This window comes from Nicotiana tomentosiformis, chromosome 4 (assembly GCF_000390325.3).
Source record: "Nicotiana tomentosiformis chromosome 4, ASM39032v3, whole genome shotgun sequence".
NCBI lineage: Eukaryota > Viridiplantae > Streptophyta > Magnoliopsida > Solanales > Solanaceae > Nicotiana > Nicotiana tomentosiformis.
This window is the reverse complement of record NC_090815.1, coordinates 118,105,239-118,121,483: the sequence shown is the minus strand read 5'-3', so window position 1 is coordinate 118,121,483 and position 16,245 is coordinate 118,105,239. Positions and strand designations below refer to the sequence as shown.

Genomic DNA, 16,245 nt, shown 5'->3' with positions numbered 1-16,245 from the left:
AATGATGCAATGACTAATATTATTATTGATCGTATAAGCCATATTGATATGTTGTTCAAAACTCATAACTAACAGCAGGCCTCATCTCTTTTCCTTCTTTAAGGTGGTTTGGTTCATGGCTCAGGCCGGAAAGGACAAAACAATTTAGACATGAACTATTATAGCATTGATCAGGACCTATCAGAGCAGATTAGGCTCCCATTTGACCATAAATTTTGCCTTTTATTTTTTCAAAAAAAAAATAAATTAAAAGCATTGTTTGTTTATGAAATATGATATGTTTTGAAAAAAAAAAAAATTTAAACACAACTTAACTTTTCTTCAAATAATAATCCCACAAGTGGAATCCAAACGCAACTCAATTTTCAAAAATTATTTTTAAACGCAACTTCAAAAACTCTTTTTTCAAATTTCAATCAAATGCAAGTCCAAACGCTAGCTAGATCTTTCACCAGCAATACATATAGGACTTCTCTCCATATGAGGTTTATGCTAGGTGGCATGAGAACCATTCAGAGGGGGTAATTTAATGCATTTAGGAGATAACATAAGAAGAGGCCAAAAATGAACCAAGTATATTCAAAGGTATCAATAAATTGAAAGGTTGAATGTAAATCTCCAAATGGAGTAAACAAATAATGTAACTCTTGCCTAAGGAATCCCTAATGTTGCTAGTGCTTCTAGCTCTAAAATAACTCCTCTAAACGGAGATCACAATAAAATTATTGAGAAAAATACACAGATCTTTCTCAAATAAATCCTGGACCAAAGGAGGAGACCCACTTAGTGTGCCAACCTTCGATAGCCCAACCGATACATCCAACTTCTTGACACGAGAACACTGTTCAACGCTTTCCTCAGGTTTTCAGCCCTGTTGTTTTGCAAATCGGGCACAAATTCTTCTGCATGATCCACTGTTTAATGCAGTCGGTATGAAAATCATGGCCGCAATCCAGTTTCCCAAGATCCTCACCATCCTTGTATTCTTCCTGAATTTTTAATAAACCCATTAAAACTCCTCGCTCCGAGGTTCAATCTAAACGAAGAAAGCTACCCAAATAGGATGAACTAAAATTAAAGTAGAATATTAAGTTGATACCTGACAAACACAGCATGGCTCAGCATCCACGGGTTCTTCTGTTTTAATGCATACATACTTGCGTTGCTTCAGACGATTCAAAATGGTTTCTTCGCTAAGCCCGGTGCAGACGTTCCCAATGCGCTCCTCAAGTGCCAGTAATTCCTGTAAATAGAATGCACGTTGACAATTTAGTATGTCTTTCCATAGAAATGAAATGTAATTCTGCTTCCCCTACTAACCTCATATGACATGTTATCGACATCGAGCCGCATATCCCGATGGCGATCATGAATATCCGCCATCCCAAAGAAGACTGACTGATCGAGGATCATAACATCCTGGAATACAAGGACTTTTAATTTCAGAAGATGTGATCTAATAAGCTAATCTATCAACTCAACTTCTCACTAAGACCAAGAAGAAAGCTACGAAATATAAAGGCATATAGATACTGTAGGTTATCATCCTATCCTCTCCATGTCCCCTCCCCACCCCCCCACCCCCATATACAAAAATAAATAACTAAATAAATGCCCCACAAACAACAGGAATAAAGGAGACACAAAGAGAAAGAAATTGGATAGCAAAATAGAGAACAATATTATTATCGAAGTTCCAGTAACAGCAGTAAAGATGATTTGCTTCTTGTTCATTTTAAACACCTCGTTCTTCCTAATGCAGGATCCAAGAAAAAGTGTACAAGCTTTCACTACAGGCTGAATATGTGTTGAGATTATGGGAAACAGATCGCACAACAGGGCAATTGACCGGGAAATCCAAGTTAATTATCGTTCCCTTCCCTTTGTTCTTGTTTCTCGAACGCCCTATTTTCGATAAATCACTCAAGCTCATTTAGGGAGCATGAAACCTTGGACTTCGTTGAGAAAGAGAGAGCTCCAGATCTCTGCAATTCTTTGACAAAATCTGTGCTTTCCCATTTTTCTAATTAATAGGAAGCTATAATTTAGGTTTTCTACAAGGACTAAATAACATAAATAAACGTATTAAAGGAAACCTACAGCAATTAAAACACTGGAGCATTAGAATTAGTGCAACACGTCTAGTATAGACATGGCCTAGAAAGGCATCTGTAACAATTATTCCAATATAAAGCCAGTGTCAAAAGTATTAGAAGAAAAGAGAGCGCCAACAACAATGTATTTCAGTTTTAGCCCTCTAGTCTATCAATTTTTTTTATAAAGAGCCCTTTGGTATATCATGTCAATTCAGGTCAATGCTTCCCTTCAATACAAGAGGAAACGGCCAAATGGTGTTGAAAAGCTTAGGCAAAAAATAGGGAGTTTTGGCTGTTCAGAGAATGTTTAGGCTAACCATGGGGGCCAAAATCCAGGTTCTGTCTTTGTACTAACATTGCTTAGCCAACACCATCCCCAAAGTAATAAAGAAAAAATGAAGAAATTTTATTGATTTGTAACGATGTCGTGACTCGGCACATGCCTCACCACACTAGGTTATAAAGGAAATCTAAAAAACATATCAATGATGCAAAAGCAAATTAGCCAATTGACAAGTATATTTGGAACCTGATGAACTCATCAACCTATTCAAATGGCTTCAAGGAATCTTTAAAATAATCAACCTATTCAAAAGGCTTCAAGAATTCTAACCTCGAATCTTAAGGCCTCTCCCCTGCGCATAAGATCCAATACATTGCGAATCTGTTGAAAAGAAAACGAAATAGCTGTAAGTAAAATGACAATGAATGGAAAAATTACTTAGAATGAGAATTTTCGCTTTGTTGTGCTTTTACAACTAAATTTGTATAGAGCTCAAGCTAACACTAACAAAAAGAATACCAACAAACAAGATACACCTTTAGTTCCTTATCAAATAATAAGGTACACCTTTAGTGCTTTTTCCCTTTCTGGAAACTTTTGCATGTCCTAAATTTAGTGATATTTGAAAATGGTACTTTGTTCAAGAATTGACCCTTAACTTTAAACGCACATTTACCACAATAATGGCCTTCAGCTCTTTTTCTACAAGAAGATTAATAATCAAGGAGATCCGGTAAGATTCTAGTTACTCCAGAGTTCTTTAGTTCTGATGCATTCCAAAGTTCTTTCCTATTTGTAAGCAAGCTTCTAAATAACGAGTCCAACAACAGGTTCCCATACCCCCACCTCCCACCCCCACAAGAACTTCAATGAAACCCGTAAAAATCACGGTGACACGGAAACCCCTGATGTCCAGTGTATGAGGGCTGAAGGAAAAGAAAATACTATGACCTGAACAATGATCAAAGGCCAATTTGCTTTTGCGCAGCAATTCATTTTGCCCAAGTGAGAAATAACAGAATATTGGACCAATAACAAACCCAATATCATACCTCGGAAACAAGCCTGCTCCTTCCTTCACTGGCAGCAGCCAAAGACCTCCAAGAATATGGAACTCCAACAGCGCCATCGAGTTGTCTCTCCAACATCAAGGCCGACCTTGAACTTGACGGACGATGCCCATGACGACCAGAAAGTGCCATCTCCTGTGAGGCAGCAGAACCCAAAGGTGGTGGGGCGTTACCATTCTGACCTCCAGGTTCACTGCCAGCTGAAGACAACAAAGATCTACGAACATATTCTGAGAGTCTCCTGGGATGTTGCGAAGGATTTCTGTGTTGCACCCAACTAGGGGAAGCGGAAGGAGCTCCTGAGCTGGGACTACCCCGAGAAGTAGATGCAACATTTCCAGCTACAGCAATATTTCCTCCAGTCAAACTCCAGTTGGCAGGATTTTGGTTCAAATTTCTCAAGTCAGTAGCGGGTATGAACATTGGATGCTGTGAAATGTTCCTGGGAACACTTCTTGAGCTTGGTTCTTCATATGCTGCAGAATCTCTCTCCCCAAAAACAGAAAAACTTGAAGAACTGCCAGCTCTTGAGCTTGATGATAAATCCCACCTCTGCGCACTTCGTCGCAGAGAAGGAACCTGCACCGCTACAGGCTGGCCTCGAGGAATTCCATTATCTGCAGCAGACACAGACCTCAAATCCAAGGATTCATTACGAAGCAGCCTCAATGAATCCCGTTCAGATGGCATGCTAACACTTCCATCATTACCCGCAGTACGAAACAAATTAGTAGGAATAGAAGCTTGCTGATGAGAGCCATTGATCCTCAGCCTGAAATTTCTTCGGAAACTTTCTGCACTTGTTGAAGCAGGCAATGCAACAGGACCTTCCGCAGTGGCTCCACCCACGGTGAGCCCAAGTCGTGGATTCACCTGCTCCGACAAATTGATGTTTCTGCTACTTTCTGTTGGTGGAGGGATACTCGCACCTATAATCATATTATTTGGAGCAGGTAGTGAACGCCATAAGCTGTTTTCTGCGCATGGAAGATAATTTGAACTTCCGCTTCCTGAAGATTGCCCTAGATGTCCTTCAAGTGCTTTTCTCTTACAAGCCATTCTTCGACCATCCAATGAACAGCCTGGCCTGCCATCAATTTCATCCATCAGAAATCCACTAGTAGCAGAAGGCCCAGCAAAAGGGTTGGAAGAAGTATTCGCGGTTGACATCCGTTCTTTTCCTGGTGCATCAGATGTGAATGCTGGGGTGCACTCCATCACTTGGCAGTCATCATCATCATCTTCATCGTCATCATGCCCCTCAAGTCCAGAACTTCTATTTAGATCATGAGGAACAGTGCTAGAAGTAGAGCCTTGAGAAAACAAAGTGTGGTTAGCTATCTGGTTGTTCAAATTTACTTCAACATCACTCAATGAAAGAATGTTGGTAGACACATATTGCTGTTCAGCAGAGAGGTGAGAAGACCCAGGACCGGCACTAATTGCAGATGACCATGCATGATCTGTTTTACGTTCGCTCCGACTAACATTATTTTGTGTACCGGAGGAGCTGGATTCTCCTAAATTCCAGCCAATTATATTCTGTCTTTCTTGGTTTGCAGGACTAAGAAATGGTATGTTTGTCTCGCTAGAAGGTACCATATAATCTGGTAGCCGACTTTGTGCAGGATTCCGCAAATTGTTCCAACAAATCTGCTGATCCATACTGCCATCACTCGATGTTGAACCATGATTGAAACTCAAAGTTTCTGGCAGGGAACCGATGGTACTCCGTTGCCCTTGCATTCCACCTATACTCAATTCACAATCTCCAAAAGACTTTGAGATAGTAGTAGTGCAAGCAGGGACTCAAACTACAGCTAAGCAGACCTGAAACAAAGTCAAAAACATAATTTTGACATAACCACTCCTTAATCTGAGTAAAGAAGGTAAATTAAGGCAGTACATTAATAGGACGTGAGAATCAAAATTCCTGTTCGCATATTCTGATATATTAGGTAAGGGAAAAGGTGGGAAAGAACATGTTTTTATGAAAGAAAGATTAATTTGGTGATGAGCTCAGAGACCAGCTTTAACCACCGTATTGATATATGACCTAATCTAGTTGATGCCACAAGTTAAAACATATCATCCTCCCCGAGATATCTATCTAAGTTGCGTAGCAACGAGATTTTTCAAGCCAGATATGGGTACCAAAAACAAGGCTTTATGCAATGAACAATATCGCCTTAAACATCCCAAAGAGTAGAAAACAAGGAATAGATAATTGTCTTGAACACAAACCTATAAACTTTGCCATACAATGAATGTAGCTGATTTCAGTTAAATTGAGGCAATAAGAAAATTCTCAAAAACAACATACACTGTATAGTCCCACAAGTGAGGTCTGGGGAGGGTAGTGTGTACGCAGACCATACCCTACCTTGAGAAGGTAAAGAGGTTGTTTCTGATAATCCCTCGGCTCAAGAAACACATAATGACAGAAAATTCTCATCAACAAGAATTTGAAGAGCTTGATACCACAACTACTTCACGTACCAAATACCATTAAAAGTCTGGAAAATAGCAGCCTTTAAATTGAAGCAAAGACAAAATGGAGCAATCACCAACTAGAAACCAGCATTACACTAGAAAAAATTGGAGCCTCCCCTTATCCAAAAACATTTCGGGTTAAAATTAAACATATATACTTACCAATAATCACGGACTCAAAAATAAATATATCTGCAAACTTCAGAAAATCAACTATCCTCGATCAAAAAAGAGGCAATCTCTCTAAAACCATTAAAAATCAGATCTTTCATAGTAATAATTATCAAACATCAGAAAAAGTTGTATTCTTCAATAGAAGAAAGTGGTTAACGCATCCCCCTCTAAATCAGCTCAATGTAGAAGCATACACAGCCAAAAAAAATTTATATATATATATATATATATATATATATATATATAGTAAAGGTAATAACTTTGTTTTTCAGCTTAATTTCCTGGGAAAAAAGAGAAGCCTTTGAAGCATTAAATGCATACAGTCAAACAAGAAAAAATAGAACCTTTTATACAGCAAAACCAAGGGAAAAGAATGCCCATTGAAACACACATCTCAAATAAAAAAAGAATTTGCAGATAAACCCAGAACCAAATGAGAAAATCAAAAGCTTGAAACAAAGAAAGAAAACCCCAAAGAGAAAGCAGCCCAAAAAAAAAAAAGATCGGGTAACAGAGGAAAAAGTATAAGAATTTTACCTGCAAAACTGCACCAGATGAAGCAACAGATCTAAGGTTACCACCTGAAAATCCAAAACAAGCGTTAGACAATAAATGGTTGATAAATCTTTTACCTTTCTATACAAAAAACCCAGAAAAGAGAACAATCAACACAAGAAAAACGTACAAAAAGAATCACCTCTTAACAAGAAATGAATGAAGAAGAGAGAAAACATCAAAAGATGAAATGGGAAAACAAGAATGAGAGAGAGAGAGAGAGAGAAAAGAAAAGAGAGGTGGCCTGACCTGGTAGACTAAAGAGAGGGGTCAGTAATCTTTAACACAAAAAACACACCCTTTAATGAAAAAGATTTATGACCCCAAAAATCAATCAGTCTCCAAACAGAGAATTAAATGAAATGGAAGGAAAAGAAAAGAAATAAACATGGGTAAATGGGAAGAGAAAAAAGGGAAAAAAATGAAATGAAATGAATAAAGAAATGAGTTGTTGTCTGATACTGCTTACCAAATGGCTTCAAAAAAAGTACAGTAAATGATAAGATGTCTAACTTTGAAAACTCACTTGTTTCAAGGCAAGAAAAAAATAGAGTAAAAAGTACTCTCTACTATTTCTTTGGAAGGAAAATAAAAGTTTAAGTTTCTCTCTTCTTGTCACACTGTCTCTCTCGTTTTCATCTTCACGCCAAAGCACCTGTCCCTCTTTCTAATCACATGCCTGTCTTTGTACTCTTCTCTTTTTTATATATTTAACGTCTTCTCCCGGATTTTCTGTGTATTTTCGGTCATACGTATTTTTTTCCTTATCTTTGCACTGGTTTTTCACTTTTGTTTGGTTTACATGTGGAAGTTGGAATCATTTCCTCTTAACACTTGGAATATTACTAGTACTATTTTTTTTTCCTATTATGTCTTTTATTTTACTCAAGGAATAATATCTAGAGAGAAATGTAATTTGGGAATATAATTTAATTCAAATATTATTTTTAGAAAAATATGAAAATTTCGAATTTGAATTCTAATATGATTTTTTTTCAAATTTTGAATTTTCATTGTTAGTACATGCTGACATGGAATAATATCTATACATAAATATAAATAGGGGAAAATAATTAATTCAAATATTTTTTAGAAGATTTTGAAAAAAGCAAGTTGTTATAGGAAATCTTATTATATGAGTTTGATTCCAAATATGACATTTTCAAATTTTGAATTTTCATTACTGTTAATACTGACAGTGAATGCACAGGAATAATATCTAAAATATAAATGAGGATAATTATTTAGCTTAAGTACTAATTCTAGCAAAAAATAAAAAATTCTAATAGATGTAGGAAATCCTATTATTTGAATTTGATTTCTAAGACTTTATTTCAGAATTTAAATTTTTAATATTTCTCTTAATTTTGACCAAGATGTAGTTGGAAAATTTTCATATTTTTAAATATTCTATAATTGATATTTGGGTATTAATAATGGACATTCAATTTCATTACTGTTAATACTGACAGTGAATGCACAGGAATAATATCTAAAATAAAAATGAGGATAATTATTTAGCTTAAGTATTAATTTTAGCAAAAAGTAAAAATTCTAATAGATGTAGGAAATCCTATTATTTGAATTTTATTTCTAAGACTTTATTTCAGATTTTAAATTTTTATTATTTCTCTTAATTTTGACCAAGATGTAGTTGGAAAATTTTCATATTTTTAAATATTCTATTTTCGATATTTGGGTATTAATAATGGACATTCAATTTCATGTTCTTAGATTCAAATTTATTTCCCTCCCTATTCATGCTATTACTCCCTCTATCTCAAAATAAACGGATGAAATTGTAACACGAGAGTAAAACGCATAACTTCAGTCAAATCTTAGATATTAATTGTTTTAATTTTTGAAACTATATTAAAACATTTAAAAACCTTTAAAAAGTATTACCTACTATAAGTCAAAATTTGAATCATTCAAAAAAGTCAAATTTGTTATGTAGTTAAAAAAAATTGAGATTATTTGATAATTTTGTAATTACACAAAAAGCTATTTGAATTCCTAATGGTTATGTGGTTATATAAAATATATGTCAAAATGAAAGTGTACTTATGTTAAAGAAAAAAAAAATTGTTTTACTCAAGGGAATGGAGGAATAATATCTAGAAAGGAGTATAAATTTGGAAGATTATTTAATTTGACACTTAATTAGTTTCAGTAATTTAAAAAAAAAAAAAAAAATCCATCAGTAAGAAATATTATTGGGAATTCGATTTCTAAATTATGGCTTCTTTCAAAATTTTCATTATTACTCGTAAATATGGTCAATACTTGGAATATTTTCTTTAGCTTGAATTTGCCATTTCAGATTCGGGTATTTTGGTTATAGATATTCAATTTCCCATTTAATGCTCTTTAATTCAAACTTGTTTATGTTCATGATATCGCTTCCTCTGTCCCATAAAGAGAAGTGGGATTCGGAACACGATGTTAACACACCTAGCTTTCAACTTAATTTTAGTATAATTTCCTTAACTTTTTAAAATAATCTTTACACATTTAGAAATTCATAAATAAAAAAAAGTTACTATAAGTCAGAGCATGTTATAGTAAAAAATAATTCAAAATTATTTGAAACTTTCTTAAGTACACAAAGCAATTTAATTCTTAAATGGTGTTGAGGCTATATAAAATATGGCAAATGAAGTCCGGTTATGTTTAATGGCGGAGCCATATGTATTCGGAGGCTGTCAATTAAAATTCTTTTATTAAAAAATTATACTATGTAGCTGGATACAGAAATATAACGAAAAAACACTTATACAATGGCATGATTTTGAACACATATGCCTAATGAGTGGGTCCTACAATGAAATGTAGAAATGTACTTACCAATTGCATTATGGCTCTAATAGATTTTCTATACGAAAATATCTCATGTACTATTACTATAACTTTAGACCAATTATCATTTTCCATGTTTTTCCTATTTAAAATTTTTGGTAGTGACTGATACTTTACCATTTATTTCCCTTGGAATTCCCAAAAAAAGGAAATTACTTATGCCCTCGTTAGGTGTTGGCCCGAGGCTCTAACAGTCTAACAAATTTTTTTTTTTTTGGGGGGTTGGGTCCTCTACAAATTCCTCTTCTACATTTTGGTAAACGCAGTTACACTCAAACCTCTCTGTAACAAATTTATTTGTTCCGAATATTTTTGATTGTTATAGTGAAATGTTGTTATAAAGAATATATTGTATACGGTTAAAACCAAACTCGATATTCAATCGAGCTTCTGAACTCCCTAATTAGACCAGGGCCGAAATATATGTGATATGGTGAAGTCGAGCTCAAAGATCGATCTGACGACTAACACCACCAACCAAGATCGATACGTGGTAATTATGATCGAACCCAAAGCACTATCAAAATTAGCCATCGAAACTATTAGATTTACCCTCGAGTTTGCCGAATGCGTGACCGGTCATGTTTCTAACGGTCTCGAAGAAAGCTTTGCCAACTCATCCGATAGGGATCCGTAATTCTCGCCACTAACCAATCATTGTGCCGGAAATCACGGAACGACTCAAAAAGGGAATCAACGGTCAGCAAATCAAGGACTTTTGCCTTTTTTATAAAATAATAAAATAATATCTCAAAGGGTAGATCTCCCCTAATATATAAAGGGGGGAGGGGGACTTGATAATTCATAATGGACATTGTAACATATACGGATAAGCAATACATTTTCCAAGCTCCTACTCTTTGATATTTTTTCTATCAATAAAAGTGTATTCAACTCAAGGGTAGCTGACATTCCGAAATTGGAATCATTCAATTCATGTGGTTTGCAGTTATTTTATTATCATTTATTCCAAATACAATCTAATTTATCGCTTTGTATCAAATTATATCATGTATCCTTAAAATCACGTACAAATTCAATTATTATCCGATTTTTAGGGTAAACACATATATTATAACATAACACGAAAAATGGTTTCGAAAAAAATTGATTTTTATAAAAAAGTGTTGTTATATAGAAATATTGTTATGCAGAGGTCTGACTGTACGAGTATTATAGTTTTGGCAACTGGGCTTGATGCTGATTATCCATTTAATGATCAAAACTTGGTAATTTCCGTCAATTATATCGATTAGCTTCCCTATTTTCAAATGTTGTTTACTTACTTGGGTGGTTTGCTTTGACATAAAAAAACAGCAGTACTCTAAAGTTGTGTGATATGTATTATCAATTAATTCATGACTCTTAAAATTAAATTAAATTAAATTACTTAGTTTGGTAAAAATAACGGATACAAGATAGTATTTTTCTGATTTTAATGATAAATTCCGCATTATTACCTAGGTAGCTGGCTAATATGTCTTGTCTCACATTAATAATACTTGAATCAATTATGCAATAATTTTTTACACATGATAGCAAAAGAAAATTATATCACGTAAAGCAATACAATTTAGGTCATGTCTAACGAGGAAGCACTCACAATTTTTTGCTTGATTTTTCAGTGGCATTTGAGTTTTCATCTGTATTTTTCGGTTTTGTTGATACAAAGTTATATTGATGATTAATACAAATATTTAGTTTCCAAAAAAAAAAATCTATTAAAAATCTAAGACATAGTCTACATTATACTCATATGTTCAAATTTTAATACAACGAACCAAATATCTGATAACTACGAATAACGCAGCGATCATCATACGTAATTCTCAATAATCATAATTTAGGAAGAAGGAGAAAAGATAAAAAGTAGTGTGAATAAAAGAAAGAGAGGGGAAATGTCTAATAAAGCGGTAATATTGCAAGTGTTAAATGGTCCAAACAACTTTTTAATTGCTGCCTGTGAGCACCTTAGACATGGCATCTACTATTAAGTGGACCTATATATAATTATTATATTATTCTCTATTTTTCAAATGGTTGTAATTTGGCTTTTGGCATTGTTTTTTATGATTGAAAAAAAAAAGGAGAATTTGGATTTGATGGTTTAGATGATGGAGAACAAGCATCCAATCTTTTTCCATATGGTCTACTTGAACTACCATTGCGTAATGGCTGGTTGGAAAAATATAGTATTACTTATTAACAAAAGAAGATAATGATTCCCCTAAGCTACAAATCCGTCATTATTATTATTATTGAAGTTTTCCATGCTATGTGAGGTCAGATATGGTTGGCAAGAGGCAAAACCGAGTGCGATTCTTTTTCCTCTAATTAATTGTCAATTTAAAAGTTGAAACTAGTTGATGTGAGCATCTTTTTAAAAAAAAATTCACCTAGTCCCAACCCTCTAGCTTCAACATAATCCATTCTTAGGTAGGAACTGTAAGCATAAACTTTAATTGCATACCAAAATGTTGAACATGATATCTTATACAAAATCGTATAGAAAAAATATCTGAATCGTAAGCCATCATCGTGAAGCGGAAGCGTTAATTCAGATTGGTCTCTCGCCCCTTACCCTAACTTTTGTTACCGCCGACTTTAGTGATACAAGAGAAAAAAATAAAATACGGTAACCCTAATGGGTGGGGAGAGGACCAATTTATACATGTTCTCATTTAATCAGGTACGTCCATCAAGTAACCGATCAGACGGATGAGATTTACTCATTAATTAAATATTAATTATGGGCCTTAAACTTATTGGGCCACCAAAACGTAAGAAAATCTTACATTCTCCCACTTGGCCCAATAAACACATAATATTAATATTTAATATAGGAACATTAGTTGCGCATAAACAAATCTCTTCTATAATGTCCACCATAAATACCACAATACGATAAACTAGTAAATGTGAGTTATGGTAGTTATATATAATTTGTCTACATACTCCCTTCCATATACTACAATATTAGTAATTTATCATATCATGTTCATAAGCTACAAAATATTATGGTCCACAATAATGTCTCATTGAGACTTATCCTGTAACATCTCAAAACAATAATGTGTACACCATTATGAGAAGCAGAAAATTATTAATGTATATCAGAAACATGTAAATGAGCTCAGAGTGTCAAAAATCATAAATACATCAATCATAAATACAGCCAAGACCTATTTTATGTACATGTTCCTTAAATGTCTTTGGCTATCTGCAATCATGAGATCAGTTCTAATATGCTAAAGTGACACTCTTTGTTTCTGAACTTCCTCCTTGACGGTAAAGTACTTTAATTCCATATGCGTGGCACTTTTGGAGTACTTATCATTCTTGAAAAATAATACTGCTGCAGAATTATCACAGTAAATTTTTAGCGGCTTGGTAATGGTGTCGACAACCCCAAGTCTTGAAATAAAGTTTCGCAGCCATAATGCATGAATTGTGGCTTCAAAACATGCCATAAATTTTGCTTCCATCGTGGATGTAGCAATGACAGACTGTTTGGCACTCTTCCACGATATTGCTCCTTCAGCTAATTGGAACAAATAACCAAACGTGGATTTTCTAGTATCAATATATCCAGCGAAATCTGAATCCGAGTATCCAACAACTTCTAAATGCTTGGATCTCCTATACATGAGCATGTAATCCTTCGTTCCTTTCAGGTATCTCAAAACTTTCTTTGCAGTTTTTCAGTGATCAATTCCTAGGTTACTCTGATATCTTTCTAGCATTCCGACCGCAAAACTAATATACGGTTTTATGCAAGTCTGAGCATACATCAGACTACCAACAATTGAAGAGTAAGGAATTGATTCCATTTCCTTTCATTCTACATCATTCTTAGGGCATTGTATGAGACTAAATTTGTTCCCTTTTTGAATTGGAACAATTCCTGCTGAACAATTGTTCATATTAAATCTCTTTAGAATTCTTTCGATATAGCCTTTCTGAGACAATCCCAATAATCCTTGTGATCTAACACAGAATATTTCTATTCCTATCACATAGGATGCCTAATCCATATCTTTCATTTCAAAATTCTTGGAGAGAAAATCTTTAGTCTCACGCAATATGCCTAAATCATTAGCAAGAAGTAGAATATCATCAATATATAGGACTAAAAATATAAACTTGCTCCCACTAATCTTTTGGTATATACACCGATCAATGGTATTTTTCACAAATTTAAAAGATGTTATGGTATCATTAAAGTTTATATACCATTGTCGTGAGACTTGTTTAAGTCCATATATTGACTTCTTCAGTTTACACACCATTTGACCTTTTCCTTTAGTTTCGAAAGCCTCTGGTTAGTCCATATAAATTTCCTCCTCGAGGTCTCCAATAAGAAAGATAGTTTTCACATCCATTTGGTGTAACTCTAAATCATAATGAGCCACCAAAGCCATAATAATTCTTAACGAGTCTTTCTTTGAGACCGGTGAAAATAATGTCTATTTATAACCAATGCCTCATTTTTTAGTATAACCCTTGGCAACAAGTCTGGCTTTGTATCATTCCATATTGCCATTTGAATCGCGTTTGGTCTTAAAGACCCATCTACACCCGATTCTTTTAGAACTTTCTCGCAATTTAACGAGATCCAGACTTTATTGTATTCCATGGATTTTAGCTCTTCATTCATGGCATCAATCTATTTGTCAGACTCATTACTTTCTATGGCTTGTGAAAATAAAACTGGATCTTTATTAAGACCAATGTCAAAATCTGACTCTTGCAAATAAACCACGTAATCATCCGAAATAGCCAATTTTCTAACTCTTTGAGATTTTTTTAATGGCATTTCTTGTGGTTCATTTGTGTTAGATATTTGTGAGTCAGTTTCTTCTTGAAGTGTTTCATCCAAATGTTGCTCGGTGTTGTCAAAATGTTCTTCAACAACTGGAACAATATTTGATATTTGTGTGGAAGTAGGCACATTCGTGTGTAATAGAATATTGACCCTCACCTCTTTTATTTTCACACTTTGCTTTTCAACACTCCCACTGACTTTACCATTCTCAATGAATCTTGCATTACTAGTTTCAGCAATTCTCGAACTATGGTTTGGACAGTAAAATACATACCCTTTAGATTTCTCTGGGTAACCAATAAAGTAATCAATTACTGTTCGAGAATCTAATTTCTTTTCTTGTGGATTATAAACTCTAGCTTCTGCTGGGCAACCCAAACATGCAGGTGCCTTAAACTAGATTTTCTTCATGTCCACAGTTCAATAGGGGTCTTTGGAACTGCCTTACTAGGAACCCTGTTTAATAAATATACAACGGTTTTAAGAGCATACATCCACAATAATTTGGGTAACGAGGAATTATTCATCATGCTCCTAACCATATCCATAAGTGTTCGATTACGCCTTTATGCAACACCATTTTGTTGAGGTGTTCCTGACATAGTATAATGTGCACATATGCCATGTTCCTCGAGGAACTTTGCAAATGGACCTGGACATTGTCCCGATTCATTATATTTTCCATAATATTTACCACCTCTATCCGACCTAATAATTTTTACCTTTTTATCTAATTGCCTTTCAACCTCATTAACAAATACCTTGAGAGCATCTGTTGCTTGAGATTTTTCTTTCAGCAAATAGATGTATCCATAACGTGAAAAATCATCGATAAAAGTGATAAAATATTTCTCTCCACCAAAAGATGGAACATCAAAGGGTCCACAAATATCGGTGTATATAATTTCAAGAAGCTGGGTGCTTCCTGTGGCACCTTTCTTACTATGCTTGGTTTGCTTTCCCTTAATGCAATCCAAACATATAGTAAGATCAGTAAAATTTAGATTCGGAAGAATCTCATTTTTTACTAATCTTTCTAACTTTTCTTTTGATATATGACCCAAACATCTATGCCACAAGTAAGCAGAACTTTCATCTAGTGAATTGCGTTTAATTCCAACATTATGTTGAACATTAAGAAAGGATTCAGAAAAACTAATATCGAGTTTAAATTTATATAAACCATCACTAAGAAAACCAGAACCATAAAAAATAGCATTCTTATATAAATTAAAACATCAATTTCCAAACTTTAAATCAAATCCAGAAATATCAAGTCTTGAAAGAGAAATCAAATTCCTAGAAACTGAAGGTACATAAAGAGTCTGTAATAGATCAAGGTGACGTCCAATCTCCATGATCAAATAATAAGTCCCTATGCCTTCAATTGGAGCCTTCATACGATTTTCCATAAATAAGAAATCCTTATCTGGATTTGTAGTTTGGATCGTAAGGAATTTCTGCAACGTAGTAAATACATGAGCAGTTGCACCATAATCAAGCCATCAAGTATTATTAGGAACTTCAATTAAATTTGATTCGAAACAAACAAAAGCACTAATTGTACCTTTCTTTTCGAACCAAGCTTTACGTTTCAAGCAATCTTTCTGATAGTGTCCTTCCTTGTTACAGAAACGACACGTATCTGCCTTATCTTCCTTCTTAGCATCATGTGGAGCTTTAGCAGGTACTTTCTTCTTCTTGAACTTGTTGGGCTTCACTTTAAGTCCTTTACCAGCTCCTTGACCCATAAGGTTAATTGAATGACTCCCTTGTTTCTTAAGTCTTGACTCCTCCTGAGTAAGCATACTGGACAGTTTACTAACATTTCACTTATTCTTAATAGTGTTATAGTTAATTTAAAAAGGTCCATACTCAGGAGGCAACGAG

General features: G+C 34.4%; 2 protein-coding genes across 4 annotated transcripts; both read right to left on the bottom strand.

Moving 5' to 3' along the window:
- Window positions 1-565: 565 nt before the first annotated feature.
- LOC104117813 (probable E3 ubiquitin-protein ligase RHG1A) lies at window positions 566-7,266 on the bottom strand. 3 transcript variants are annotated; one of them, XM_018778132.3, is made up of 7 exons: window positions 7,198-7,266; window positions 6,654-6,697; window positions 3,432-5,279; window positions 2,710-2,760; window positions 1,321-1,419; window positions 1,100-1,243; window positions 566-989 (listed from the first exon to the last, which is right to left on the bottom strand). In XM_018778132.3, the coding sequence occupies exons 3-7, from the start codon at window positions 5,193-5,195 to the stop codon at window positions 858-860; spliced, it is 2,190 nt and encodes a 729-aa protein (XP_018633648.1). In that variant the 5' UTR covers window positions 5,196-5,279; window positions 6,654-6,697; window positions 7,198-7,266; the 3' UTR covers window positions 566-857. The 3 variants fall into 3 exon arrangements, with proteins under 3 accessions (XP_018633648.1, XP_009627219.1, XP_009627218.1); XM_009628924.4 differs by lacking the exon at window positions 7,198-7,266 and adding an exon at window positions 6,921-7,044; XM_009628923.4 differs by lacking the exon at window positions 7,198-7,266 and adding an exon at window positions 6,814-6,964.
- Window positions 7,267-12,778: 5,512 nt separating this feature from the next.
- LOC138910427 (secreted RxLR effector protein 161-like) lies at window positions 12,779-13,183 on the bottom strand. The gene has a single exon (XM_070201666.1). The coding sequence runs from the start codon at window positions 13,181-13,183 to the stop codon at window positions 12,779-12,781; it is 405 nt and encodes a 134-aa protein (XP_070057767.1).
- Window positions 13,184-16,245: the final 3,062 nt, after the last annotated feature.